At 42.4% G+C, this 27291-nt stretch overlaps 2 protein-coding genes and 1 long non-coding RNA gene across 14 annotated transcripts; 1 reads left to right on the forward strand and 2 right to left on the reverse strand.

The window, feature by feature from the left end:
- The first annotated feature begins 4877 nt into the window (after positions 1-4877).
- Positions 4878-14640, forward strand: MLX (MAX dimerization protein MLX). 6 transcript variants are annotated; one of them, XM_044447344.1, is made up of 8 exons: positions 4878-4944; positions 7753-7792; positions 8458-8547; positions 9076-9182; positions 9359-9458; positions 11636-11735; positions 12088-12289; positions 13545-14640. In XM_044447344.1, exons 1-8 carry the CDS (start codon positions 4897-4899, stop codon positions 13599-13601), a joined length of 744 nt encoding a protein of 247 aa, XP_044303279.1. In that variant the 5' UTR covers positions 4878-4896; the 3' UTR covers positions 13602-14640. The 6 variants fall into 6 exon arrangements, with proteins under 6 accessions (XP_044303279.1, XP_044303280.1, XP_044303282.1 ...); XM_044447345.1 differs by having other exon boundaries at positions 7756-7792; XM_044447346.1 differs by lacking the exon at positions 4878-4944 and adding an exon at positions 4996-6658.
- Positions 14641-15266: 626 nt separating this feature from the next.
- Positions 15267-24770, reverse strand: LOC123031888 (PSMC3 interacting protein). Of its 7 annotated transcripts, none has more exons than XM_044447351.1 (8): positions 24687-24770; positions 24124-24239; positions 23398-23487; positions 22815-22926; positions 22512-22657; positions 22063-22116; positions 15779-15838; positions 15267-15602 (listed from the first exon to the last, which is right to left on the reverse strand). In XM_044447351.1, the coding sequence occupies exons 1-8, from the start codon at positions 24721-24723 to the stop codon at positions 15546-15548; spliced, it is 672 nt and encodes a 223-aa protein (XP_044303286.1). In that variant the 5' UTR covers positions 24724-24770; the 3' UTR covers positions 15267-15545. The 7 variants fall into 7 exon arrangements, with proteins under 7 accessions (XP_044303286.1, XP_044303288.1, XP_044303292.1 ...); XM_044447353.1 differs by having other exon boundaries at positions 24075-24239; positions 24687-24708; XM_044447357.1 differs by lacking the exon at positions 24687-24770 and adding an exon at positions 24409-24675 and having other exon boundaries at positions 22815-22948; positions 24105-24239.
- On the reverse strand, positions 17321-18983 carry LOC123031889. Its single transcript, XR_006416410.1, has 3 exons — positions 18818-18983; positions 17833-17837; positions 17321-17360 (listed from the first exon to the last, which is right to left on the reverse strand). It is a non-coding gene; the product is annotated as an uncharacterized LOC123031889 (long non-coding RNA).
- Positions 24771-27291: the final 2521 nt, after the last annotated feature.

The following is a 27291-nucleotide window of genomic DNA, read 5'->3' on the forward strand; positions in this document are numbered from 1 at the left end:
AAAACATGTAAATTCAAGCTACTGAAACTATGCATGAACTCAAGACTCTTATCTACTCTAGACATTCTGAATTGGCCAGGGCACATGGAGCCTCTGGGCTATCAAAACATACTTCCTTGTAAACTGAATTCCAACAATGACTATTTACGATGTATATTTGGTTTGGACCGAATGGCCTGTCTACTGTAGCCCACAGCTAAAGGTGAAAGAAAGGAGCAGGGGAATGCCATTTTAAACAGTGACAGCTTGGTTTTGAGAAGGAAGACAGGATTTGATCCCACAATGCAAAAAGCACACAGAAGTAATGCTTTTCCGACAGGATTTATCCAAATTTTCCCAACATAGGATCCTGTTGGGCCTAGAGCATGTGAATTAGCTAAGAAGGCCTCTCTGAGCATATGAAGAATGCCTTTCTTTTCCCTCCAAGTAGTTGGGATAGTAGCCATTTTCAAAGTAATCCTAAGGCCAGGCACTTTTCATTTTGTTGAATGAAACTAGTGCCCTAAACTAGTGCATAGAGAGGAAAACTTTCAATCTTATTTGTTGGGTAGTTCGTTAGAAATATGGGTGTCATATTTTAAGTGGCTTATTGTACTAATAAATTATAAACCTAATTGTCTTAAAAACTGCTCAAGAGGTACTTCTGCTGCTCCTCCAATTGGCAGCCTTTGTAATTGGCATTATAGCGGTGGTGAAATAAGGTGCCTCTACTGAAAGCTTGCTTGCAGTTGTTAAATGTCCTACAAGGCAACCCAAAAAGATTAGTACTCCTTGCTGGTCTTTTACATCATTGCCAATGACCCAGAATGAAAGAGAAGTAAACATGGGTGCATAGAAGCAATTCATTTCTCACCACGTAAGATTGCATATAATCAAAGGAGTATGATGAATATGGTCCTATGGTGTTTTTAAAGGAACTAATTGTGCTTTGGAGAGTTAAAATGGAATTACAGCTTTGTTTCTGAGACATTGTTTTGTACCTTCTTCTGTTAAACATTAAAATTTAGCACTGACACTAAATGCTTCATAAAAGAGAAATTACAGTGTTTGTAATCTCAACTGGGAAAAGGAGAAGAACTCAAATTGATCAGATGAATGGAAAAAGCAGTAGAGTTTTTGTTCAAAATGAGTCCAGGGGTGTACATAACATTTCCAGGATTGTAGGTGTTGCTGAACTTGGCCATTACCTAATATATTCTGGGAATATATTATAGGCAATTGGAATACAGCTGCCAAATTGGACTTCCTGTCTTGGATGGGAGGGGGGCTATGAGAACAAGATAAACTTTGTGTTACCCGCAGCTAGCAAGCCAAAATGTCCTTAATCTAACAAAGAGGGGTAGTGAGAACCGGTTAGTACTGCCATAAAAGTTGCAGAATGTTTTGCTAATTGTAAGGAGTAGACTGTGTGTGAATTACAAGGAAATAAGAAATGGACATGAGGGATGGCCAGTCCTTGGAAGAAGAAAAGACTCTGAACTAAGCAGCGGGGGGATGGGTATCGATATATCAAATGCATATTAGATGATCTGTTGCTTACGTAGAGTATATAGTGCATGTTTTAAGGGATAATTATTGAAACACTGTATTGGCCATGCCCCCCCCCCCCCACCCCCGCTTTGCTTCACAGTGCACGGGAATAAAGCTAATTCTTTGCTCATAGTCTCATCTCCAGACTCTTAATTGGTCGTGAGTCTGGGTTCCCTCAAGCTGTCACCCCGTTGGGTAAAATTGTGTTGCCAGAGCCCAACAAGATAGGCATCTCTCTCTCTCTCTCTTTTCCCCTGATACCTCTTGCCCTCAATATTATCTCTTCTCTTCCCACTCCATTCCACTTAAGTCTGTCTTTTGGAGGGGATTTTTCCCTTCTCCCTCACTCAGGATTTTTTTCTACCTTTCCTTTTTCTTTCTCCTCATGCAGTGCCTTTGCCTCCCCTAGTAACTCTCACCCCTGTTGTTCCCTCCCACTGCCACTTCTGCCTGCCACCAGGATTACCTCTGCAGTATGGAAGTTTGCAGATAAGGAGATGGGCGGCTACTCCAGGTATTTTTTTCAGCTCTACCTGGACATACAAGGTATTGGACATGGGAGTCACCCATGGTAAACATGTACTATACCATTGAACTGCAGCCAGCCCAATGACATCTAAGTACATGTAAGTTCATCATCCCATATTTATTTATGAAGAACCTGGTAAACTGCGTTATATCAAGTCAGACCACTGGTCTATGTAGCCCAGTATTTGGTTTTTCGGCGCCAGGTAAAGACCTTTTTATTTAAACATCATTTCAATTGTTAAAACATATGATCTGGCCAGGGCAACTTCTTCTTCCTTCTCTTTCTCCTCCTATATTTTTATTTTATACTGATAATTTTAATTTTATATTTGTAAATCAATGTATTTTTTGTATTTTTGTATTTAATGGTAATTTATTATGTACTATTGTATTTCAATGTATTTTATCATGTTGTAAGCCGCCCCGAGGTTTCGGCAAGGGGCGGCATAGAAATGTTATAATAATAAAAAAATATATTTTGGACACTGGGTGGCAGGGGCAGATTTTTCCAGCCTACCTGTAGATGCCATGAAGTAAACTTGGCACCTTCTGCATGCAAAATATGTGTCCCATCACTGAGCCACAGTCCCTAGATTTTTACCTTTCCCATTCTCCAGAACACTCTCTCTTACACACACACTCTCTCCATATAATATTTAATGCTGAGGCCTCTGGCAGGCAGCTTGGTTCCCCTTGTGAAAGCAAATAGTAAAGCATGGGTATAGGAAAAACATGTTATTCAGTCTCCCTCTACCACCAAGGTTTATTATGGCTAGCTGGCTGCACTTGGAACAAGGTAACAGTGAGTCACTCTACCATCTACCCAGCCTTATGAGATCACAGAACTCAGCAGTTTGCCAGAGGTTGTCCCTGAAGAAGAGACATAATGCCAAGAGGTGGGGCAAAGGAAAGGCCAGAGAAAGTTTCCCATCAGTCCTTCTATGGCATTGCAAAAGCACACTAGTGTGGAAAACACTGACATATTATTGGGGGTGTGCATAATTTCCTCCTCCTGTGCAAAAAGGCACAACACAGGTGCTCCGACCTCTTCACTTCAGTGTCTTTGTTGTGTGATACCCTGCTCATTGTGGAGTTCAGTGCAAACTTGGGAGGCGAGAGTCAGATATTCAAGCTTGGCAAGCTGTTCTGTAAGATTTGCATGGTACCTCTGACCAGGTCCAAGGCTTCTGCACATCTAAGAACACTCCCAGGCACTTTCTCTAGGAATTACTCAGTATGAAATCATAGAAGAGTGGGGGGGGTTCACTTCCATAATCTGTAGTACTGTAAATTAGAATACAGCAATGAACAGGTTTCTGATTTCAGTTTATCTTTTTTCCCTCCCTCTGACTGGAAGAGAGGGATTCCCTCATTATTTATTTCATTTCTGTACTACCCTGTAGCCAAAGCTCTCTGGGCAGCTCATAACAACATATTAAACAAAACAACAGAATACAAAACAAATAATGTACAACAACAGAATTTGAAATTAATGTTAAATACCTGAAAAATACAGTTAAAATGCAATAAAAAGTCCCGACAGAAAGAATCATCAAGACAATTCCCTCAGGCCCCTGGATAACCAAGGAGGTCTTTAAAGTCCTCTGCAGACCTAGTGTTGAAAGGCAGGTGGTGGGCTGCAGCTAGGAGGTTGTTTCAAAGAAGAGGGGCCACTACAGAGACTGCCTTCCTCCTTGTTGCCACCCTCCTAGTCTCTTGTGGGGGTGGCACTCAGAGGAAGGCCCCACAGGTTGAACGTAGTGTTCAGGTAGACTGAGGTTGGAAGAGGTGCTCCGACAGGTATTGTGGTCCTAATCATGCAGGGCTTTATAGGAAGTCTCCATAGGAACTGATGGGGAAATCCAAGATTTAAATGTAGCTGTGACTGAGCAGCAGCTGCGTGTTCTGTCTCCTCCACCCTAAAAGAGAAAAGGTACCAGCAAAGAGATGTTCCTAATATTTTGTACAAATGTAAATTTTTTAATCTGACAGTCAGTGGAGGGAAGTTTTCTGTATTCAGTTTTGCACCAGGTTGGGCTGGAAAGGTGATCAAGGGGTGGGAGTAAATTAAGTCAGCATATCATTGTTGCAGCCTGAAGAGTGTTTTGTATGAGGACTTTGGGCTGGAAACCTGGAATAGTGTTAGTTCCAGCTCTGACCTATGATCATCATCTATGGTAATATGCTATTTTCAGCCTGACATCACTGCACATCCTCCAGTGCGATAGCAATACTGGACAATTACAAGAGTAATTCAACTTCAGATTAACCTCCAACCTATAATAGGGGGAATAATACAATGAAGTATTGTTTTAGTGGTTCTGATAAACCACTTTCTCAGCCTCAGCCTGTCACTCTGCCATTTTCAGAATGAATTACACTGCAGGGTTGTCATAAGCAACTCCTACTTACAGCTTTTTCCAACCTGTAATATATGGTTAATGGCCCTCATTTGCCATAGAATTTAGGTAAAGTTAAACATTGAGTTAGAAAGTGCACAAACTCTTGTCTTTGCCAACACCATTATTTATGGGGTGGACACGCACAACTACAGTAAATCTATAACTGTTTACTGCAAATCATGAATTTCTCTATTTTAAGCCAGTAAAATGACTTTTTTACTTGCAACCCGGGAGGAATTTATTTAGACAATGGGATGGAAGCAAATTTGTTCTGTGGGTAAACAAAGAATTCAGAGCTAGCCTAAGAAAAACACCCCAACCAAACTACATTTCCCAGCAACCCTTGCGACCCGAATAGCCTCTTCCTGGTATTGTTTTCCCGGTCCTGATTGGTTGATGTCAGGGGGACACGTGCATTGTCCGGAGGAGGGGAAAGATGGCGGAGTCACTAAACGTTTCTCCGGAAAAACCTTGGGGAGTAAAAGTGAGTGAAACTGGGAGGACAAAGAGAAGGCAGAGGGTGGAATCAGGTGTCAAAGTTATGTGCCAGATCTAGGAAATGTTTTAGTGTCCTATTGGGCCGAAAGTATGTGCAGGTATTAGGAAGGTCCTTTTGAGCATATGAAAAAATGCCTTCTCGAAGTAGTTAGGATGGGAGTCATATTCAGGGCAGTCCTAGCTCCAGGAACCTTTCGTTTTGTCGAATTAGTCCTAAGTCTAGCAAGGGAGACAGGTTAGAGTAGCTTGTTAAAAAAGTTAAATTTGGGTCTCACTTTCAGATTTCTTGCTTGAACTAACTTACTTGTAATGATGACCCTTACTGTCTTAAATCTGGTAAAGAAATGCTTCTCCTGCTCCTGCACTTGGCACCCCCTTCTCCTCTATCATAGTGCTAGAATAAGGTGCCTCTCTTGAAAGTCCGCTTGCAGCTTTCACTTGCTAAATGGTCAAGAAGTTAGCCAGAAACGATTTGTGGCCCTTACTGGTTTTGTGCATCATCGCAAAGGGCCCAGAATGAAAGAGAAGTGGAGATGGGCAAACAGAAGCAATCCATTTTTCACTCCCAAGAAATGCAGCAAATAAATGGTCATGAATATGGTCTCATCATGTTTTAAAGTAATTGATTGATCTTTGGATGGCTAAAATGAAACTTCATCTTTGTTATGAGACATTGTTTTGAACCTACTTCTCTTAAACATTTTAAGAGAGACTAAATGCTGAAAAGAAGTGTCAGAGTATGTAATCTAGACTGGGAAAGGGGGAGGAAGTCATACTGATTGGGAAAGGCAGTAGTGATTTTGCTCAAGGTTAGCTTAGGGTGGTTATGTGCAATCAACTTGTCCTTGACATATGGCAACTCCATGAATGAATACCCTCCAAAATATTTGTAAACTCAGCAGTGTGGCTTCCTTTCTGGAATCCATCCATCTTGTTTTTCATCTTCTCCATCTTCTTCCTTTGATTTCTCTAGCATTATTACCTTCCCTAGGAAATCCTTGTTTCTTATTATGTGCCCAAAGTACAATAGCTTCACTTTCATCTTTTGTTTGTTTTGTTTGTTTATTTCCAAGGCAAGATAATTTTATCTAAATTCAAGGACCTGTAGGAAGGTTTCTCTTTTTTTTCCTATGGACTCCTTTTCCCTTGGTATTATCTGTTCTCTCTCCATCCCATCTCCCTGGAGGCTTCTCTTTTTTGGGAGAGAGGGGTCTTCTCATCACCTTTTGATTTTTCCACCTCTCCTTTTCCTTTCTCCCCACCCTTACTGCTTCTGCCTCCCCATAGCTCTCATCATTCCTTTTCCCTTCCCAATGGCACTTCTGCCATGCCTTCCTCCCTGCCATGTAAAGAAATTGACATACAGAATGGGCACTGACTCCAGGCATTTCTTTCCAGCTCTGCCTGGAGATGCCAGGGATTAAACCTAGAATGTTTTGCATACAAAACATATACTCTACCACTGACCTTTAGCCAACCCAGTGAAGCCCAAGTACAAATAACTGTATCATCACATTTATTGCTAAGGCTCTGCTCTGTTAGGAACATAGAAAACAGCTTTATATCAAGTCAAACCATTTGTCCATCTAGCCCAGTACTGTTGACACTGACTGGCAGTGGCTCTCTAAGTTTTCAAGACATATTTTTCCAACCCTACCTGTAGATGCCAGAGACTGAACTCAGGACCTTCTATGTGCAAGGTATGTGCTCTAGCACTGAGCCACACCGCCTAGATTTTTAACTTTCCCATTCTCCAAAACTCCCCCACCCCTGCCAATATAGTAGTTAAATGCTCAGGATTATGACAGGCAGCTTTATTCCCCTTGTGCTATATAGCAAAGTATGAGAACACCATAGGAATAGGAAAAACATTTTCTTCTGCCACCACCAAGCTTTGTTTCTGCATAGCTGCAACACAAATATTTCTCTCAGAAAATGGTGATTTGATGTAAGTTTGTTGTAGGTCCCACTTATCTATCCCATTTGAAATTTCTGTCAGCTAGAATAGCCCAGCACTGAGACAAGCTCCATAAAATAGATGTTATTCTTCCCTCAGACATCAATACTGTTGAAACTGAGTATTTGAGAACTGCGTGGCAGCTAGACATGAATATATCACTGCCTTGACCACTGATCCATCTATATTACTATTGCCTATTTTGACTGGCAACAGCTCTCCAAGCTCCCAAAGGCCAAACTCCACAGTGTACTGGAGTTTAACTAGATATTCTGGGATGTTTTCCCGAAGCCATGGAATATATATGCTTGTTTGCTTTCTGGAGGCAAGGGAGAACTGTTTGCTTTATATTCTGAGGCCATACGTTATTACTGTCAATGTGACATTCCATTGCTTCTTGCCATATCCCTTTACTAGAGCACAATGTATGTGGCCTGGTGAACTGTTTGAGGAGCTGCCCTCCTCGCATTACCCATTGGTTCTCTTCACCTATTTTTAAAAGGGCAAATCTAGAGGACATTAATTCACTGTGGTGCAAAAATCATGTCTATCAATAGTTTAGACATCACAAAAACATGTCTAGCCAGCAGCTGAGGAAAGATACGGTTTTGTTCTTTTGACAGGAAGCAATATCTTGACTTAGTTTTATACCATAAGAAGTCACAGTGTATTTGTTGAACAGAACTCTTAGTGCACTCAATGTAGAGGCATGTAGTCCAGTTCTGTATATACTTGGGAAAGACTGCTCAGAACAACCACAGTTCAAGTGAGTCCTTAGCATATATCTGGTGGGAATGTTGTCTTATTTTTTTCCTTTCTCCTTTTAACTCAACAAAGCAGGTTGACTCAACTTTTAGTGACAGCGGACTGGATCCTGGTAAGTACCTGATAGCTCTCCATTCTTAGGACTTTTTTAGATTGTTTACCTTCACACTAAATATTCCTGGTTGTTGCTTCTGACTTTTCTTGGCCCATGCGTTTTAGTAGGTACTATTACTTCCATGGTGGTTTTATGCTATGGATCCACACATCTTGGATAAAAAGGAAAATTTGGCACCACTTTTTTCTTCTGAGTTATTTGGCATACATAGGAATCAAGAGGTACAAGATCTTCATGTTGTGTTCCAGAGGCAGCCAAATGAATCTGAGGCATTTGATGAATTAGCACAACTTTACGCATTCTAAGTGTAGGTGAGGGACAGTGTCACATCTCTTTACTTGAACTGCATGAAGTCACACTGCAGGCAAAGGAGGGAAGGATGATGGATGCGGTGACCTAATTTGTAGCATTTTGGTTCCATTTACTGCTGTGCATAGAAAACTTATCATGTATAAAAGATTACTCTCTTGCATTAATGTAGAATAGCCCCTTTATCTATAAAGCAGTCAGTAAAGTTTTAATCGCGCTTTGAATGAGGAGGAAAAACTCCACTGTAACTTTAATCACTATATCTGCAATTACAGAAGGGTGGATAAAATATATCAAGGAGTAACTTTTTTAAAGTATACACCTTCAGCTATACTTTGGTGTTTATCTTCCAGCACTCTTCGTGGAAAGCAGGAAAAGGGGGAGCATTGTATCAAGAGCTAACAGCATTGGCTCTACCAGTGCCTCTTCAGTACCAAATACAGGTATAGCTCACTGACTTCCTTCTCAATGAAACTGTCACTTTTCTCCCAGTTGTTCAGTGAGCAAAGCCTGTTTGAGGCATTATTTAGGATAACACACACAGCAGGCTTTGTCTTAAGGGATTTCAGGTGGAAACAATGATGTAGAAAGAGAGAGGAAAGCACTGCCCTTTAGGGCATCAAGTTAATTCAGCCAGTCTTGATTGTGTAAGATGCCAGCAGTAACTGCTCATCCGTCCTTCCCAGTGGCCCACAAAAGTGTGATGATGGAGACAGTGAGACAGCCATGAAAGTGATGACAGAGGCCCATAAAAGGGTTTGCTCCCTTTTATTTTGGCAAAGGAAGCTGAGGTTCACTGGTGCTGTTGAGCATCAAATGGTAGTTCTTTAATATGTCACACATTGTTCTCTCATTTACGTGAACATTAGTAAATCCTCTGGTTTGGAAGCTTCTGGGAGCCCTCATAAAGCCTTTCTCTAGGCCCCTACCAGCTTCCTTGTCCTATTAACAATTCATTTTTTTCTCCATAGATGATGAAGACTCCGACTACCAGCAGGAAAGCTACAAAGAAACATACAAGGACCGCCGCCGCCGTGCCCACACACAGGCTGAACAGAAACGGAGGGATGCTATTAAGGTAAGAACTTGGGATTAGCTGCAGGCCTATCCTGTCCCTTGTGTTTGCATGGGTCCCTGACTGGAATAACAGCAAAGGGAGAAAGACAAGTTGGTTTGGTTTTGTTGCTTTTTTTCTTTTTGTTATGCGGTCTAGCCTTGCTGTATGAGTTTAATATTGCTCTGCCTCTCTCACAGAAAGGATATGATGACTTGCAAGCAATTGTACCTACATGTCAGCAGCAAGATTTCTCAATTGGCTCCCAGAAGTTAAGCAAAGCGATTGTGCTGCAGAAGAGTGAGTGGAGTGGGGAAGCATCTCTGTTCCTTTGGTTGTTGATCTCTCATCCTTATATCCATGTCGCATTAACATATATCTTACTTATCCCAGAAGTTTTGAAACTTGTTTCAGTTTCTGCTCTATTTCCATTTTCAGATTAGAACCCTTCTTACTGTTGTTAGTGCCTCAAGTGAGCCTAGCTCTATTCTCTTCTCTTAGAGTAGCAGTGCAAAACCTCTTTCAATCCAAGGGATGAATTCTATTTTGTAGAAACTCCTGGGGCCTGCATTCAAATAGTTGGTGAAGTATTGGGGCAGGGCTAAAAGAAGAAAGAATACAAGCATATTTTAGCTCAAAGTTTGTATTGCCATTCACTGAGAAGCATTTAAACCCTTTAGAACAATAAAGAAATGCGCAACAGCAGGGAAACCATCAAACAAATGGTACTTGGTAGAAAGGGGTGTGGCCTTCTGGGAACACCAGTGGACTGGATTTGGTTTCAGGGCTTTAAGTTCTGCATTCTAGAGAACGAGAGAGACTGTGGCTGGATTTGCACAATGCAACAATCCACTGTGGGTAACTAGCCCACAGTGCAAACCTGTGCTGGTTCCTGCTGGATGGCCTGTTTTTCCTAATCAAGCTACTGTGAAAACCCATGGCTTGTTCTAAGGATTGTTAGACCTTAGTTGAATTGGCATGTCTTCTGAAGCCAGCACACTGATCCCATCCAGGGTCCAAGGAATCAGTGAATGAGTCATTTCTGCTCTTCTTCTGAGCTTGTCCAGGCCATTGCAAGCTACTTTGCTAAGTGCCCTACCAGTACTTTGGAGGAACCATAACTGGCTTGCTTTCCCCGTGATTGCAATCCCTTTTGTGGTAGCCATAGTTTTCCTCCATGTTTCCCCTTTGCAGAAGCAACTTTTCAAGATCCCTAAAGTGACAGCCTTCCAAAGAACCCAACTGGAGTGGCAGTCACTAGTTCTTTACCTCTTTTTTTGGAGCTGGGGGGAGGGTTGCACCAGAAACATGCAAATATATTTTCAGTAGCTTTTCCATTTACTTTGGTTGGTAGTGCAAGTGCACAACTCCAACTACCCAAAATTGATCGAGCTTGGCCAACATGTTGGTAAGCATGAGCTTTGCTCTCACTTGTCAGCTTTCAAACAGCTAGTTGTTGAGCACATAGGAAAGCCACAAATAAATCTTGAGGGTGGCAGCTATATCTCTATATTTCCATTACATTTTATATATTCCTTTATATTTTGACATATAGGAGGGCAGGCTACCCTATTCATGGGAATGCTTGTTTTGGACAGCTGCCAAAAGCAAGGCCTCCTTTTAAAACAGTCTTGACAAGGGCATATTGACATTTCATGGCTGTATATGTCTCTGTCAAAAATGTTTTAAAAGTAAATACTCCTGTGAATGAGGTGGGCTGAATTTTTCCATTTTCCTGAGTGTGGAGAAGGTGAAAGACACTGAGAAATTTCAGATCCAAACTTAAAACCTAAAGGAGCTTCCTGTAAAATGAGTGGTGTAGTCACTGCTCCCATTTGCAAGGAAAGATCTGCTTGCAGCTTTCCTTTGTGCTTGGCAGTTCAGTGTTTGACAGCTGTCAAGTGAAAGCATGGACTTTGTCAATGTCCATGGATAGTCCCTGCTTATTAGGTATTTACCAGGGCATTAACCAGGTAAGGCTTTGCATTTTGGGAAGTTGTAATTGTACTCTTGCAGAACTTTGAACTTTCCCACACCTTTGTGTACATTTCTGGTGCCAAAAAAAGCGGTGAAACAGGGACTGCTATTCCAGTGTGTCACCTGGGCAATCACTTAAGAAGCTAGAAAAAGTTTTCTCTGAAAGCAAAGGTGGAAAAGGTCAGGTGGCTACAAAAGGGGTTGCAATTACAGTGAGGAAAGGAGAATTGCTACGCATATTCATAGGATACACTGTGGGAGGACCATGGGGAAAGAGGGTGGCAGACAGCCTACAATGAACCTAGTCATCTGTTGGACTCACTGTGGGTTGTTGTACAAACAAAGCAATCTACACTGCACAGCTTATTTGTAGAGGGAACTCGCCCCATAACTTCGGTAAGGTTGACTGAGCAACACATCACATTGTTAGATGGTAGGCACTGGGTTTTCAGAAGACTTTATGCAATTGCTTCTAAATGGTTATCCTTTTTTCTCCCTAGCCATTGATTATATTCAGTTCTTGCACAAGGAAAAGAAGAAGCAAGAGGAAGAGGTCTCCACACTGCGGAAAGATGTGATGGCATTGAAAATCATGAAAATGTAAGTCCATGTGTGTACATACATGCAGAAACCAGGCTTCATTAGTAGCCATCCCCAAAATATTCACAAGGGAGGAAACTTACTTCTTATCTGAACAAGTTAGACTGTGTTTCTGAGAACAGGATCTTTATCTGTCTTTGATAACTATTCAGTTTAAACTTAGCTGTTTTTATAGCATGTTTTACTAATGTGTATTTTGTAAACTGCCCCAAAGAGCTTTGGTTAATGGGTGGAATAGAAAAGTAATTTACGTAACATTCCACGTTATTATAAACCCTCCCAACCTTCTTTTGAGAACCAATTGTTCTGCCATGTGCTTTCTCCTAAGCTTACTAGCATTTACATGTTTCAGAAATTATGAACAGATTGTCAAAGCTCACCAGGATAATCCTAATGAAGTAAAGAACCAAGTCTCTGACCAGGTGAAGTTCAACGTTTTTCAGAGCATCATGGACTCTTTGTTCCAGTCTTTCAATGCCTCCATCTCTGTGACAAACTTTCAAGAGCTCTCAGCCTGTGTCTTCAGGTGGATAGAGGAACACTGTAAGCCACAGGTAATTCTACAACTTGCAAGCATGTGACCGACAACTACAAGTAACAAATAGGCACCTTTCCTGGATTCAGTGCTCTTTGTTTTCAGAAGGAAACTGATGATGGCTATAAAGAAAAAGGGACCTTGAGATTTCCTTATATTCCACAGTATCATAATTATGCACTTTCCTCCTAAGTCTGTCAGTAAATTCTTTACTCTTACAGTTGTCACTTGAAAATCCATGTGGACCTGGTGGCTCTAAGCACCTTTTATCAAGTCCAGGTGGTTCATTATTTCCTTTCCTGCCCAGAAATCTTTGGTACAGTGATCCATGCTTTTTTGTTAACCTCCTGGTTGAATTATGCAGGCTTGCCCTTAAACTGTTCACAAGCTCCTACTAGTACAGAATTTGGCTGCTAGAATTTTTGTTGGTTAGGCTAGGTGGAGCCATATTACATCCAGTTCTGAAGGAGGTGCATTGGCTCCTGTTTTCTACTGAGCCAATTCAAGGTATTGATGCCTACCTTTAAAGTCCTAAACAGCCTGGGACCCAAATATCCCAAGTGAGTACCCTCCCATGCTTGTATAGTAAAATCATCAAAGGAGGACTTTTTCTTTATCCCTCCTATAAGAGAAGTGCACTTACATGTACAAAACATTGGCCTTTTCTGTGATGGCAGCCTGATTTTGGAATGCTCTCTTGGTGCACTTTTGTATCATTTATAGTGTTGGGTTCAAAGCCTTTATTTGCCTGGGAATTTTAAATCCTCATGAACACTTTGTGGTGAGATTAACTTTCCATTCTCTTATCAAAAAGTCTAAATTTAGCTTTAGGTAAGCAAGACTACCTAAAGTTACAATTTTATTCAAATAAAGATGTGAGTGTTTGAATTATGCAACTCTTTGGGAAGGAATTGGAGGTGTGATGAAGGAAATTATTCACAGAAATTGTTCCCCCCCAGCCATTATTAGGGGACCCTATTCATGTTTGTTCAACTACTTCAAGCATTTCTTTGCCATCCTGTACTTTAAAAGCTTTCAGATTCTCAGGATACTATCAAAGTACAGGGCATTTGAATACCAGTAAATTATAGGTGAACAGATCAGATGTCTCATTTCCTGTAAGGAAAAAGATATGCATGTTTCCCTTTAAGAGGTTAAACATTGTCATAGCAAGTGGCCTGAAATTAAAAGTTTAGTGGCTTAATACCAGCAGAACCCCTTATCCCACCCCTTAAGCCAGTCTGTTGTGAGCTCACTTTTTTTTTCCTTCACAGACTCTACGAGAGATTGTCATTGGTGTCCTGCAACAGTTGAAGAGCCAACTTTACTAACTTCACAAAGGATGCCAGGGAGGGGCGTATTACCACTTAAGAGTTGTGTGGCCTAGAGGCTGTTTCTGCCAGTAATTTATCTTCAAGGTTTTGTTTTTGGCACGGAGGGAGTAGTTACTGATAGTGTTAACCTTTGAAACCCTTTGTTGCACAACTAAGTTTCTTGAGCGAGTAGAAAATAAATAAGCTGTCCATTCATGAGGATCAGCTATTGCCATAACTCCCTTTCAAGCCTTCACCCTGCCATGTTCTCCATATTGACCTAACCTATCTGATAGAAATTAATCTATAAAACAATAGTCACAGGTTTAGCATGAACCTGATTCCTCTCTTATGGGCACAGAAGCACCAGGACTTGAGCTCCCTTTAGCGAGCCTTTTCTGCAGACTGGTAGTTAAAACGTTTAAACTTCAGTACACAACAGAGACATTACGTATGAGGCTTGTATTAAGTAACACTTAAGGCATGGTTAAGCATGAGTTTAAAGCAAAACTGTCTATTCTGTGATTCACCTGCAGACACTGATTGTTTTCCCTAGTTTTTAATTTCATTTAAGTATTGTGACCTGAACATATTATGCATTAAATTGGCTTGCTTTGCTTAATATATTCTGTTAGTCTTGCAGGAGAGAAATAAGCTGCAGAAGGGCAATAAGCCACAGAAGCCCCTCCCTCAAATTCCTGTGTACGCCTGCTTCCAGTTTCTCTAACTGCTTGATCTACTCACAAGCACGGTTTGCCTTCAGTACCACAGATTAATAGATTCTATAAATCTAGCCAGACTCTATTAATCGAGAATATAGGATGGTGGGGAGGCCTTTTCAAACCATAGTTTCTGATTGATAAGGTGGTGTGAGCCTAAGCCAATCCTGTTATTTAGCTACAAAGAAGGTAGGCCCTTATCTTTTTACAGGCATTGCTTTCTGGATCTACTGCTGGTTGGTGGAAAAAGAGCTTAAATAGACCTCACTCATGAAAAGTAAACTATTTTTTTAACATGACAAGCAACTCTAATAAATTTTGCTAAGTGTTTGAATTAATTTAGTAGTTTTGGCTGGTTTGTTCGGGGTGAACAGAGCCAGAGCTTTAGAGAGAAGTCTCTGATACTGAATGTCTCAGAGTTTTTAGTGCAGAGGTTCTCATAATCTCCTCCTCCTCGGTGGTCTTTCTAATCCAATCGAATATCTCTACATTTTTTTAAAAAGTGCTTATATGAAACTGTTTCCAGGGTTTACATCATAAAGTCACCATACTGAAGTATTTCTATCCACCTCCAACCTCTAAGGCCAGGCAAAGTTAACTTTTTCTCTTCTCTCCCTGCACCTCTTCTCCAATATAACCAGACCAGAGAAAATAAAACTTCAAAGGGACATAATGGCATGGCAGTTATTTACATTACACTTCCCTGGGCCTTAGGGAGGTGTTTTGCTTCCCACCCCAACTCTAAAGCTTTTGCGCCAGCATTACTATCTTTAGAACCAAACTAACCTTAAAGCAGTTGTAATCCCTGCACTGAATCTTGCTCTAAATCAGTGTATGCCCCGGATTAGGTGCTCAGGAAAAGGTATTGAAGCAGAACATGAAGACAAGGGTGGATTTAATGTGCACAGTATGCTTTTTTTCTGTACAATATGCAGGACAGTTACACAAAGAGAAAGCCGCCAAAGTAATTCAAGTGTTTATTTTTTGTGCCTCCTTCCATTTTCTCAAGTGCTTATTGGTAATCCTGTGTAGTGAGGCTAACAGCTTTTAAACAAAATAGCAATCATTCTGATTTGTTTCAAATGGACAGGGTTGCAGAGAAGTACTGGGGAAAAAATAGTGCAGTGGGCAAAGTCTGCTTATACCTGTTGAATGCAAATACTTTTTTTCCAAAGTCCATGGCAATGTACTTGTAGTAGGATTGAAACCTGAGAGCAAAGTAAAATGGATTTGAGTCCTCAGTTCAAACGTTGGGTAAAGTAACATTTAAATCTTCATCTGTCTCAATGCCAACTTCCTCCTGCATAAAAGATAGCACATATTCCTTAAAACATAAAACAGAAAAATAGATGCATCCTATGCATCATCTCTGTGCAGTAGCTGAACTGCGATCATGAATACCTGTTTAAACCAACCTATGTGCCCCACCACTCAATGCCAGATGAGGTGGTACTCACGTAAAACTGTAGTACTCACATAAAACTGCTTCTTGCTTTTGGGGTAGCCTTCCAGGATTGCATCAAATAGCTCTGTTGCCTGGTGAGACAGAGTCAAAACATGAATTCAGATACCTGCCCAAATAGATCTGATGAGTGCTCTTCAGTCAAGACAGAACAGCATATCAATCTTAGGATGTTTCTAGACAAAAAATGCACTGCTGATATACTGGAAGGAAAAATATTTACTTTCTTGATCTAGCCTAGCTATCAAGAAACAAGGCTTATTTTTACATTCTTTTTACACAACTGAGACTGTCATACTGTGGGCATTTTATAAGATTAGACTCACTGGAGCAGGCAAACACGCTAGGGAAAATTGAAGGCAGAAGACAAGACATACCAAATATGAGATGGATGGGCTACATTGAAGAAGCCACCACCTTAAATCTACAGGAGCTGAGAAGGGCTATCATGGATACGACATTCTGGAGGGCTTTCATTCATAGGGATGCCATAAGTCAGAAACAACTTGACAGCACATAACAAGGTCTCATAATTAATAATAGCAGAAGTCTTATTGGCATATGGTCATTCTCTGGCCTAATGAGAACTTTCAAGTTCTCGCAGTGAAAAACAACTGAGAGAATCTTATAATCTGTGGCACTCTTACCATTTGGTCCTATATATAGATACAGATCTGATTCAAGGTCCCTAACTCATTGCATATATATATTAAATGAAACTTAAAAATAAGGGCAAAAGGGATTTTTTTGGAATTCTAATGGCCAAGTTTTTGGAATTCTAATGGGCAAAACTCCCTTATCTCTTCAGGGATTAAACCCATTTTACCATTTATTTCATACATTTTTATGTTCCCAGCTATTAAAGGGTTAGCATTGATATCAAATTAAAAGGTAAGAACATAATCTAAATCTGACCAAACTGAAGTAATTTTTGAAATTACATGAGGGGCAATATACATTGATCAAATAGATTTTTATACCTGCTGGCCAGACCATTTGAAGGCTTAACATACTATCAGTGGTTTCTACACCAACCAGTAAAATATTAGGATAGTAGTCAACTTAAATCATGGTTGCTAGACCACCTCTTGGCTGACATTTCTAACTCCATTGTTGGTGAGGAATATAACATCCAGAGGAAGAGAGCAAAGGTCTGATGAGGTAACCCCATTTCTTGGATGTAAATAATTTGAAACAGAGCACAATAATCCTTAAAATTCTCATCAGCTAGCTTAGAAAGCCATCCTGCTACATTCTAGAGCAAGTTCTTAGTCCATAAGGAATTCTTGGAGTAAGGAAGGTGGAAGGGTAGTCAATCTTGTCCTGTCTCATTTGATATATCACCAACAGGTTTGGGGGCTACATTTCCATCCCACTGAACAACAGTGCCTATATACCCATTGTTCATTATTTATTTAGAAAATTTCTATGCCGCCCCATTCGCCGAAGCCTCGGGGCAGCTCACAAAACATTAAAATATAATACATTAAAAATATAAAATGAATTAACAGTATAAATTAAGTCGCCCTGGCCAAAGAATAAAATAAGGAAATAATATTAGCAATTAAAATAACGTTTGAATAAAAAGGTCTTCGCCTGGTGCCGAAAAACAAATCTGCCTTGGTCGCCCTGTACGATGACCTGTGCAGGGAGAAGGACAGGGGGAGTGCATCCCTGTTGGTTCTTCTGGACCTCTCGGCAGCTTTCGATACCATCGACCATGGTATCCTTCTGGATAGGCTAGCGGGATTGGGGGTTGGAGGCACTGCTTTGCAATGGTTCCGCTCCTATCTCAACGGCCGATTCCAGAAGGTAGTGCTGGGGGACCATGTCTCTGCGTCATGGCAGCTATGCCATGGAGTACCACAGGGCTCCATTCTATCCCCTCTGCTATTTAACATCTATATGAAACCACTGGGAGAGGTCATCAGGAGGTGTGGGCTGCGGAATCATCAGTATGCTGATGTTACCCAGCTCTACCTCTCGTTTTCCACTAATCCAGGTGAGGCAGTGGCTGTGCTGAACTGGTGCTTGGCCGAGGTAATGGAATGGATGAGGGCCAATAAACTGAAACTCAACCAAGACGGAGGTCCTGTTGGTTGGCGGATCGGGCTTCGGAGAGGGTGGATTTGACCTGGTCCTGAATGGTACAACACTCCCTCTTAGGGATAAGGTCCACAGCTTAGGAGTACTCGTCGACCCGGAGCTTTCTTTGGAAGCTCAGGTGACAGTGGTGGCGAGGAGCGCCTTCGTTCAGCTTCGGCTGATTAATCAGCTGCGCCCCTACCTGGAGTTCGACTGCCTGGCGACGGTGACACACGCGCTGGTGACTTCCCGCCTAGACTTCTGTAATGCGCTTTACGTGGGGCTTCCCCTGAAGACGGTCCGAACACTTCAATTGGTGCAAAATAGAGCTGCCAGGTTGCTGACGGGGACGGGGCGTTATGCTCACATGACTCCAGTCCTCCGTCAGCTTCACTGGCTGCCCATTGAAGCCTGGGCCCAATTCAAGGTATTGATTATGACCTATAAAGCCCTAAACGGCTTGGGTCCGGGCTACCTGAACGAGCGCTTACGTCCGTATATGCCCGACCGCCCTTTGAGATCTGCGGGAGAGTCCCTTCTCCAGGAACCCTCCATGAAAGAAATTAGGAGAGTAAATACTCGGAGGAGGGCTTTCTCTGCGGTGGCGCCCAACCTATGGAATTCACTCCCCAAAGAGGTCCGCCCGGCACCGTCGTTACTGGTTTTTCGGTGCCAGGTAAAGACCTTTTTATTTAAACATCATTTTAATTGTTAAAACATATGATCTGGCCAGGGCAACTTTTTCTTCCTTCTCTTTTCTCCTCCTATATTATTTATTTACTTATTTTATACTGATAATTTTAATTTTATATTATTATGTTTGTAACTCAATGTATTTTTTGTATTTTTGTATTTAATGGTAATTTATTATGTGCTATTGTATTTCAATGTATTTTATTGTGTTGTAAGCCGCCCCGAGGCTTCGGCAAGGGGCGGCAGAGAAATGTTATAACAACAACAACAACAACAACAAATAACGACGGCGCCAGGTGGACCTCTCTGGGGGGCACATTCCATAGATTGTGCGCCACCGCAGTGAAAGCCGTCCTCCGAGTACCTACCCTCCTAATTTCCTTCACGGAGGGTTCCCGGAGAAGGGCCTCTCCCGCAGATCTCAGGGGGCGGGCAGGCGTATATGGATGTAAGCGCTCCTTCAGGTAGCCAGGACCCAAGCCGTTTAGGGCTTTATATGTCATCACCAACACCTTGAATTGGGCCCGGACTTCAATGGGAAGCCAGTGAAGCTGATGGAGGACTGGAGTCATGTGAACATAATGCCCAGTCCCTGTCAGCAGCCTGGCAGCTCTATTTTGAACCAATTGAAGTATCCGGACCGTCTTCAAGGGTAGCCCCACGTAGAGCGCGTTACAGAAGTCAAGACAGGAAGTCACCAACGCGTGTGTCACTGTCGCCAGGCAGTCGTTCTCCAGGTAGGGGTGCAGCTGATGAATCAGCCGAAGCTGAAGGAAAGCGCTCCTCACCACTGCTGTCACCTGAGCTTCCAATGAAAGCTCTGGGTCGAGGAGCACTCCCAAGCTGCAGACCTTGTCCCTAAGAGGGAGTGCAACCCCATTCAGGACTAGGTTCAATTCACCCTCTCCGAAGCCTGATCCGCCAACCAACAGGACCTCCGTCTTGTCTGGATTGTGCTTCAGTTTATTGGCCCTCATCCAGCCCATTACCTCGGCCAGGCACCAGTTCAGCACAGCCACTGCCGCACCTGGATTGGTGGAAAACGAGAGGCAGAGCTGGGTATCATCAGCATACTGATGATTCCGCAGCCCACATCTCCTGATGACCTCTCCCAGCAGTTTCATGTAGACATTAAACAGTAAAGGGGACAAAATGGACCCCTGTGGTACTCCATGGCATAGCTGCCATGGCGCAGAGCCATAGTCCCCCAGCCCCACCTTCTGGAATCAGTCATTGAGATAGGAGCAGAACCACTGCAAAGCAGTGCCTCCGACCCCCAATCCCGCTAGCCTATCCAGAAGGATACCATGGTCGATGGTATCGAAAGCCGCTGAGAGGTCCAGAAGAACCAACAGGGACGCACTCCCCCTGTCCTTCTCCCTGCACAGGTCATCGTACAGGGCGACCAAGGCAGATTCAGTACTGTACCTGGGTCTGAAGCCGGACTGAAATGGGTCCAGATAATCAGTTTCATCCAAGAGAGCTTGGAGTTGTCCCGCCACCACCCGCTCCAGCACCTTGCCCAAAAACGGGATGTTGGCCACTGGTCTATAATTAGTGGCCATCTCTGGATCCATTGACACTTTCTTCAAGACCGGTCAGACTACCACCTCCTTTAAAGGGGCAGGTATCCGACCCTCCCTCAGAGAGGCGTTAACCACTTCCAAGATCCAGATCCCAATCCCGTGCTTGGAATTATTTATTAACCAAGACGGGCAAGGGTCCAATAGGCAAGTGGTGGAACGTACTCGTCCAAGCACCTTGTCCACATTATCAGGCCACAATAACTGAAAGTCATCCATTAATTTTGGACCAGATGGCAGTATTGGTGTCTCCCCAGAAACTTCTGAGTCACTAGTAGAGTCTAGCTCGTGACGAATCTGAGCGATTTTCTTCCTGAAATGCTTGGCAAAGTCGTCACAGCGGGCCTTCGAGGGTAGAACCAGATCTTTCTTAGGACCTGGACAAACCAGGCCTTGCACCACTCGAAAAAGCTCCGCCGGATGGCATTTTGAGGAGGCAATGGAAATGGAAAAGAAATTCTTTTTCGCCACCCTCACCACCACAGCATAGGCCCGATAATGGGCTCTTAAGTGTGTTCAGTCAGATTCATCCCGTGATCTCCTCCACCTACGCTCTAGCCGTCTCCCAGCCTGCTTCATCACCCGCAATTCTGGTATATACCAGGGGGAAGAGTGGGCTCTGCCCGGCGGGAGAGGACGCTTAGGAGCGATCGTGTCAACAGCCCTGGTCATCTCCCCGTTCCACAGTTCGACCAGAGTCTCGACAGGAATTGTTCCATTCATTCATGGAGTTTCTATCAAGTGCCATCTTATAAAGCTCACATAATTAGCCTTATTAGCTAAATTTTAGGGTACTGTGTTTTAATTGTTTTAATTGTTTTAATTTTTACATTTTTTATTGTTAAACCATCCTGAGACTTCAGTAATGGGATGGTTTACAAAAGTTTTAAATAAACAAATAATAAATCCAAACCTACTAGAGAGCCAGTGTGGTGTAGTGGTTAAGAGCATGGGACTGGGACTCAGACGATCTGGTTTCTAGTCCCCGCTCAGCCATGGAGCCAAATGGGTGACTTTGGGCCAGTCACAGACTCTCAGCCCAACCTACCTCACAGGGTTGTTGTGAGGATAAGATGGAGGAGGAGATGTAAGCTGCCTTGAGCCCTTTGTAGGAAAAAGGCAGGATATAAATCGATAGATAAATAAATGTTCATCAAGAACTATACAATTTTGGGCTGCAAATGGCTCATTGTGATCTGGCAGGGGGTGTTCTACCTTTAGCCCATCTATATTTGTGCCAAGCTTACCCCCTTCAGTGGTTAAAAAGAAAGATTTCACTGAAAGTTTCCTGCCTTTTTAAATTTTTCCTGGGGGGGGGGGGGGTAGAATTCCACCATAAAAACTGGGTGGGAGGAGAGAGAAGCTAGGAACCTCCTCTCTGCATTGCCACAACCCCAATCTGAATCAGGACACTTACACAAAAGTAAATAAAACTACCGCCCTATCTGCTGCTTGAGCAGCTGTCTCTTTCCTGCTCTACAGGAAGCTCTACCTGAAGCTATGGCTGGTGCTGCTCCCTCTCAGCCACATTTTTTTAAGCAACAGTGATTTGTAATTGGCTCGCCCAGGAGTGGTTCTTCTCTTTACTCCCTCACTCTACAGGAGGAAGCACTCTGGACTAATTGCAACTTTCAGAAGAGCAGTCAAAGAGTAACTGGAAGAGCTATCACCTCCGCCCCAAAGCCCTCTCTGTGCACACCTGCGCATGCTTGCGATTACCCAAAAAGCATGCACATTGTTGAGGGAATGTTCTGAAAATCTACAAATGCTGCACATGCTCAGAACCTCCCTCTAGCAGGCAACAGAACATTAGAGAAAAAGGAAGAGCCAGGGTCTGTTACTGGCTCTGGGGTGATATTGGGGGAAGTAGAGAAGAGAGATGGGAAGCAATGGAGCACTATTTCTTTCCATTTTATATTATTAAGAAGCCACCTCACCATTCTCTTCCGACGCTGCCACTCCCTACAATACAGCTTTCTTTCACTGTACACCTGCAACAAGAAAAAGCAAGCAGTTCTTAACACCCTGTGGTTAAGCAATGCATCCAGCTTTGATATGGTGAGCAAACTCACAGCAATATGTTGGACAGGGTTTTCGCAAACTACAGCCATATCAAAAAACCTCAGAAATAGAAATCAGTCATGCTTTTGTAATAGGAACTGTCCACTGAGTGAGGCATCTTCTGCCAATGCCAGAAGGCGTTTATTTTACTTTGGTTAAAAATGCTCTTGGCTGTAGGGTTGGCCAGGGGCTGAAACTGACAGTGGCTTGGCTTTGGAATGTTCAGGACCTTTTGGGTCCATGGAGATGGCTGACAGAGAATGGCAGGACATCCAGACGGGACAGTGTATACCTTGCCAAGACCCTTCCTTAACAGTTTCATTACCTTTTCTTTCTCTTCAGGAGACACATGATTGGCAGCAGATTTAATTCGCTCCAGTTTCTCTTTATAATTGGCGCAATCTTTTTGAAGCTCTTCAATCTCCTTAACCATTTCTGGTGTTGTCATAGAATTTTTCAGTTCTTTCAGTTCTGAAAAGAAATTGCTACTTAGAACAGCTGAAATTACATCAGCCAGTGGAAAGGATCACAGGCATCATGCATATAAACATTCAAGTGCTCAGTCACTCACTCTGCAGAAGAATGGCTCAGCAAGCTAACATAATATGTACAATATAATGTAACATACCTGATTCCATATGATGACAATTCTGCTGCAGAGTCTGCACTTTGCAGGACAATTCTGAAATCTCATTATCCAAGCCTTTAAGTTCCAAGTCACTCACAATACCAAACCCATCCTGGATGACCAAAGATATATTACTAGTAAGACAAATACAGAAATTAAGTAAAATGTTACCACTATATTGGCTACTCTTCTGGCCAGAGGAAGACAACCAAACTCTCCTTCACACATCTCCCCCAATACAATTAATGTTAACTTTCAGAGAAAAGAAAATTCTATTGGGAATCAGTCTGCCATTTTAAGAAAACTGCAAAGACCCTCTCCATCAACTCTGCTTCTGGATGTTAAAAAGGGCAGGAGGGAATATAAGCAGGACAAACAGTACTTGCTTTGCATTTTTATAAAGCCTATATGGTTAAATTATAATTACATTGTAGTAATTATTCCTCTACTAATATGACTTCATCCCAGTCACAGAATTAGGGTTTGCAACATAGTTGTGTTAATATTTTATGCATATTTGGTTCATATCAGTAACTGAAGTAAACATTTAAGTACCATAGATATCAAGATGTATCTCCCTTACCTGGTCTGGAAAATAAATTTTTTGTTTCCCATACACTTTCTCCTTGATCTTCCCTTGTTGAGCCAACTGTTCGAGAGCTTTCACTACGGCCTAAAACAAAGATAAATAAGGAGCAAATTAATTTTCTTGAGATCTGTGAAATAAAATAGGGCTAAACATCTGCACAAAGATCTAATTATCTTTGCCAAGGAGAAAAAACCCTGAAAAACAAAACTTGAGACTCTCAATATAGGCTCTTGCTATATTGGGAAAATTACCTCGTTGATTTCAGGCTTTCAGGGCTTTAAAAAAAACCCAAAACTTAAAAAAAAAAATAAATAGAGCATCCACCAGCTGGAAACTGGTACAAAATAAACATAACAGTAAAAAAAAAAATCAGAGGCCAGAATTTATGTATTAGTTCCAAAACTGAGCAGAAGTCACAGCCATTCCACATAAAAATCCATTCCTGGTTCCTACATCTTTTCTTCATTTCAACAGTATAATGTTGCTGCTACCTTCAACACACTATCTTCTACACATCCCTGCTGTCTTGTATCTGAGACAGCATCATATAAGTATTACACATTTTTAATAAGTATAGGTAGGTTTAAAAAATAAGAACTTTGACCAGAATGTGAAGTGTATGATTATTTTGCCTCTTGAGAGTCTTTGGAGCCCACTGCACCATTTGTTACCATGAGATGATATGGCTCTCACACCTTCACCTCTGAGGTCTTCTCTCACCGTCTTGCCCAGGCCATGCTCTTTTTGTAAGTTGCCAAAGGCATCCTGAGCACTGTGAGGCCGGTTCTGCTCCTGAAGGTAACGCAGCAGGATGGTGTGAGCACCTTCTCTAGATCCTCAGAAAGAGAAAAAAAGCGTGTTATAAAGATGCGAACAAGACAGCACCAAAGTCAATTCCATCAAGGGTGCTGGAAGCATGGGTTTCCACTACTGTTCATAATAAACCTGAAAGATTTGTAAAAGGAATGAAGGGATTCTTAGTATCCAAGAAAATACTTTGCTTACTCTTTGGCCTGTCAGCTTTCTACAAAATAGCAGGCTGAGCAGATCTAGCACCTGGAAGGACTAAAATCAGAGGAAGGACGTGTGGCGCCTCCCGCCCTGCAAAATGCAGCCCCTGTACAGACAACTGGCTGGGACCCCTCGTGGAGGAAATTCAAGGGGCCAAATTTCGTGTTCTTCCATTCTGAGAAGGGGCAAACGCGCAAGAGTCGTGGCCGGAGAACAAGAACCGCGGCCCGACGCCAGAAAAGCTCTCCTTCGCTCACTTCTCCGTGCCTTACCCGCGGATGCCTCCCCCACTCTCCCTCCTCCGCTCATCCTCACCACGGCGGAGGCGCCAATGGAAAAACCCGGAAACGGAAGTTTCCTATTTTACAAAAAAGGAAAGAAACGCAAATTAGAGTGACCTGCACTGTCCCACTTCCGGGTGCGCGTTTTTGTGTGTCCTTCGGACCACAGTACCCGTAGAAAACAAGTGAAACTCAGAGTTTTGGTGTGGATGTGATTGGCAGCCACTCTACCTACCCAAGAAAGGTGGCAAAGACGACAGGAGTTTAGCATCTTTCTATGTGTAGTTCGTGTTATTTCATTTCTTAACGAGTGTGATGTAACCGAGTGCTGTATCGACCCCGGTTTGTCTACTCAAGCCGCAAAGTACATAATTCTACCCTGCCTACAGGGCTGTTGTGAGAATAAAATGAAGAGGAAGATCACGTAAGCTGTCTTTAACAGATCTTTGCTGCACTTAGGAGGGCGTCTTTTTTCCACTGACAGCGACGAAATAATACGGCCAGTGTTTGTCATTGTCCATGAATCTTTTGCTGTTGCCTTGAAAAATAACTGACTAATTATAGGGTTCAATACAGTAGGCTCCAGTTAGACAAAATGCTCTACCTGTAAGGACGTCTGATTTTTACCAATTTGTTAGTGTTAAAAAGTAGACATTAGTAAATCAGCCATAATTCATGTGATAACTTTAAAAGCAATACAAATTTTATTTTTAATTGTTGCATGTATTGCAACAATTTGCAAGGACTGTTATGCTTTCCATGGCCTGATTAATCTTGACAATGTCTGAGCAATATCTGAGCATTCTTTTAACTTACAAGAATGTATTTGGTTGAACTGTAACCTAAGTTAGAAAGGTAATTCAAGGAATGAACTTTGAAAAAATTATTTTTACTCACTTGTGTTGAACGCATTACCAATGATTATATTCTCAAGCAAACTGTCCCAACCTTCCAGAAAAAGACTTTAAAAGATTGCAGCACTTGATTAACAATTTAATGTGGACTGATAAAAATAACCTCACACCAAGTAATTAACACAGGTGTATACATCAAAAGGTCAACTTTGAAATCTTCCCACCCTGGTTACATTCCTTTGCTTATAGTGGAGCAGAAAGCTGGCTATGTTACTACTTGATTTGTTTCCTGCCTTGAACTTATATTGTATGAACATGAGGATGAAGCATACCTTAACATTAGCTTACAAACTGAAGAAAACGAGACACAGAAGGGAAAGGAAATAAAAGGAAAGTAAAGGGTTAACTTAACAATAGCAAGACTGACTATTGCTTGGATAACAATAGACTACACTGCAAGATGTGTAAACTACTCTTTCAACCTCTAACTTGCAATATTAAGCATGTAATATGTTGCAGGATGGTCATGAGTCATTCTATCTCTGCTACATCCTTGCTGAAGTATGGAAACAATGGCCAGTATTGGTCCTTCTGTTGCTTTTGTAAAAATGCTTAATTGTTTTTATCACATCCACAGGCAGTTCATAAGACCTAAATTTGAAAGATTCGGGCATGCTCCCCTCCTGTCTTCTGCTCCCTTTACTTGAGTGGTGGGGAGGGGGGCATAAAGATAAATGCAGCTATTCAATAACACAGAGAAAATCCTGGATTTCCCCCATTGCTTTTTATGGCTGCTCTCCCACCTGCTTGAGTTGAAGGTGCATGAGGATCCTGTAAATTTCATCCCCAAACAGTAGAACAGATTACAGATAACTCCAGAGTCAGGGTTACACATCACAACAAACAATGCTGCATGTGTAGTGCATTTTGCATGCATGTGTCTGAAGGAAATCAGGTCCATCATGGGAATTCTCCCATCCCCCATTTTCTTCCCTCCCAGTCTTCTAGGCGGCAGTCCCAGGAAATTCCAAGAGGAGGAATGAGTTTCCTTGCTTTGACAGCTGGGGTCCTTACATGGACTGTCAAGCAGTTTCTGCTGCACAAACAGGGTACTTGCCCTGAGGTGCAGGAATGAACTCTCCGCTCTTGCTCTAGAGGGGATTTCTTGAGCAGAAGGGGAAGCCCAATCCACACTCAGGCAAAAAGTGGAGGCACTGAGCAGCACTGCAGAAAGAAGCAGTGCCGGTTGATTGAGTTGTCCTCTGCTCCTTTGCTCAAACCATAGCAATGCTTCGTGTGCCACTCCATGCAAGCCAGTGACAAGGGTGGGAAGGAACTGAATGGCAGTGCCAACTTGGGGGCTGTGCACTGCAGCTGATTGTCCTGCTGCCCTCTTTTCTTGCTCCAGCTTGGGAAGGGTTCGGAATGCTTGGAAAAGCTTCTCTAGCAAGTCAGAGCAAGATGTGGGGAGCAATGCCACCACCCCCTTATTGCAGCTGCTTCTTACACCTGCCACTGTCTTGCAAAGAATTGTATTCTAGTACATACAAAGGAGCAGAGAGGTATCAATAGAAAAGTGCTGCTCCTTTCCTTAGCACTTCCCAGTGGATTCTTGTCCCTGCTGCTTGCTTGCAAGGAGCATTGCTCTGGTGATCTAGAAGGCTAGCACAGGGGATGCGCTGCGGTGTAACGCCTCTAGCCAGGAACTGTGAGCCGCCCCGAGGCTTTGGCAAATGGGGCGG

Source organism: Varanus komodoensis, unplaced genomic scaffold, assembly GCF_004798865.1.
Source record: "Varanus komodoensis strain SLA01 unplaced genomic scaffold, ASM479886v1 scaffold51, whole genome shotgun sequence".
NCBI classification, from domain to species: Eukaryota; Metazoa; Chordata; class Lepidosauria; order Squamata; family Varanidae; genus Varanus; species Varanus komodoensis.

Excerpts from the sequence above, each read along its gene's own strand:
- MLX (XM_044447344.1), top strand. The coding sequence starts at position 4,897 with ATGGCGGAGTCACTAAACGTTTCTCCGGAAAAACCTTGGGGAGTAAAA. Across the intron at positions 7,793-8,457 it reads TGACAGCGGACTGGATCCTG|CACTCTTCGTGGAAAGCAGG; the intron begins GTAAGTACCTGA and ends TTTATCTTCCAG. Across the intron at positions 11,736-12,087 it reads GCATTGAAAATCATGAAAAT|AAATTATGAACAGATTGTCA; the intron begins GTAAGTCCATGT and ends TACATGTTTCAG.
- LOC123031888 (XM_044447351.1), bottom strand. The coding sequence starts at position 24,723 with ATGAGCGGAGGAGGGAGAGTGGGGGAGGCATCCGCGG. Across the intron at positions 22,658-22,814 it reads TTGTCATCATATGGAATCAG|AACTGAAAGAACTGAAAAAT; the intron begins GTATGTTACATT and ends ATTTCTTTTCAG. Across the intron at positions 15,839-22,062 it reads GGCAGCGTCGGAAGAGAATG|GCAACAGAGCTATTTGATGC; the intron begins GTGAGGTGGCTT and ends CTGTCTCACCAG.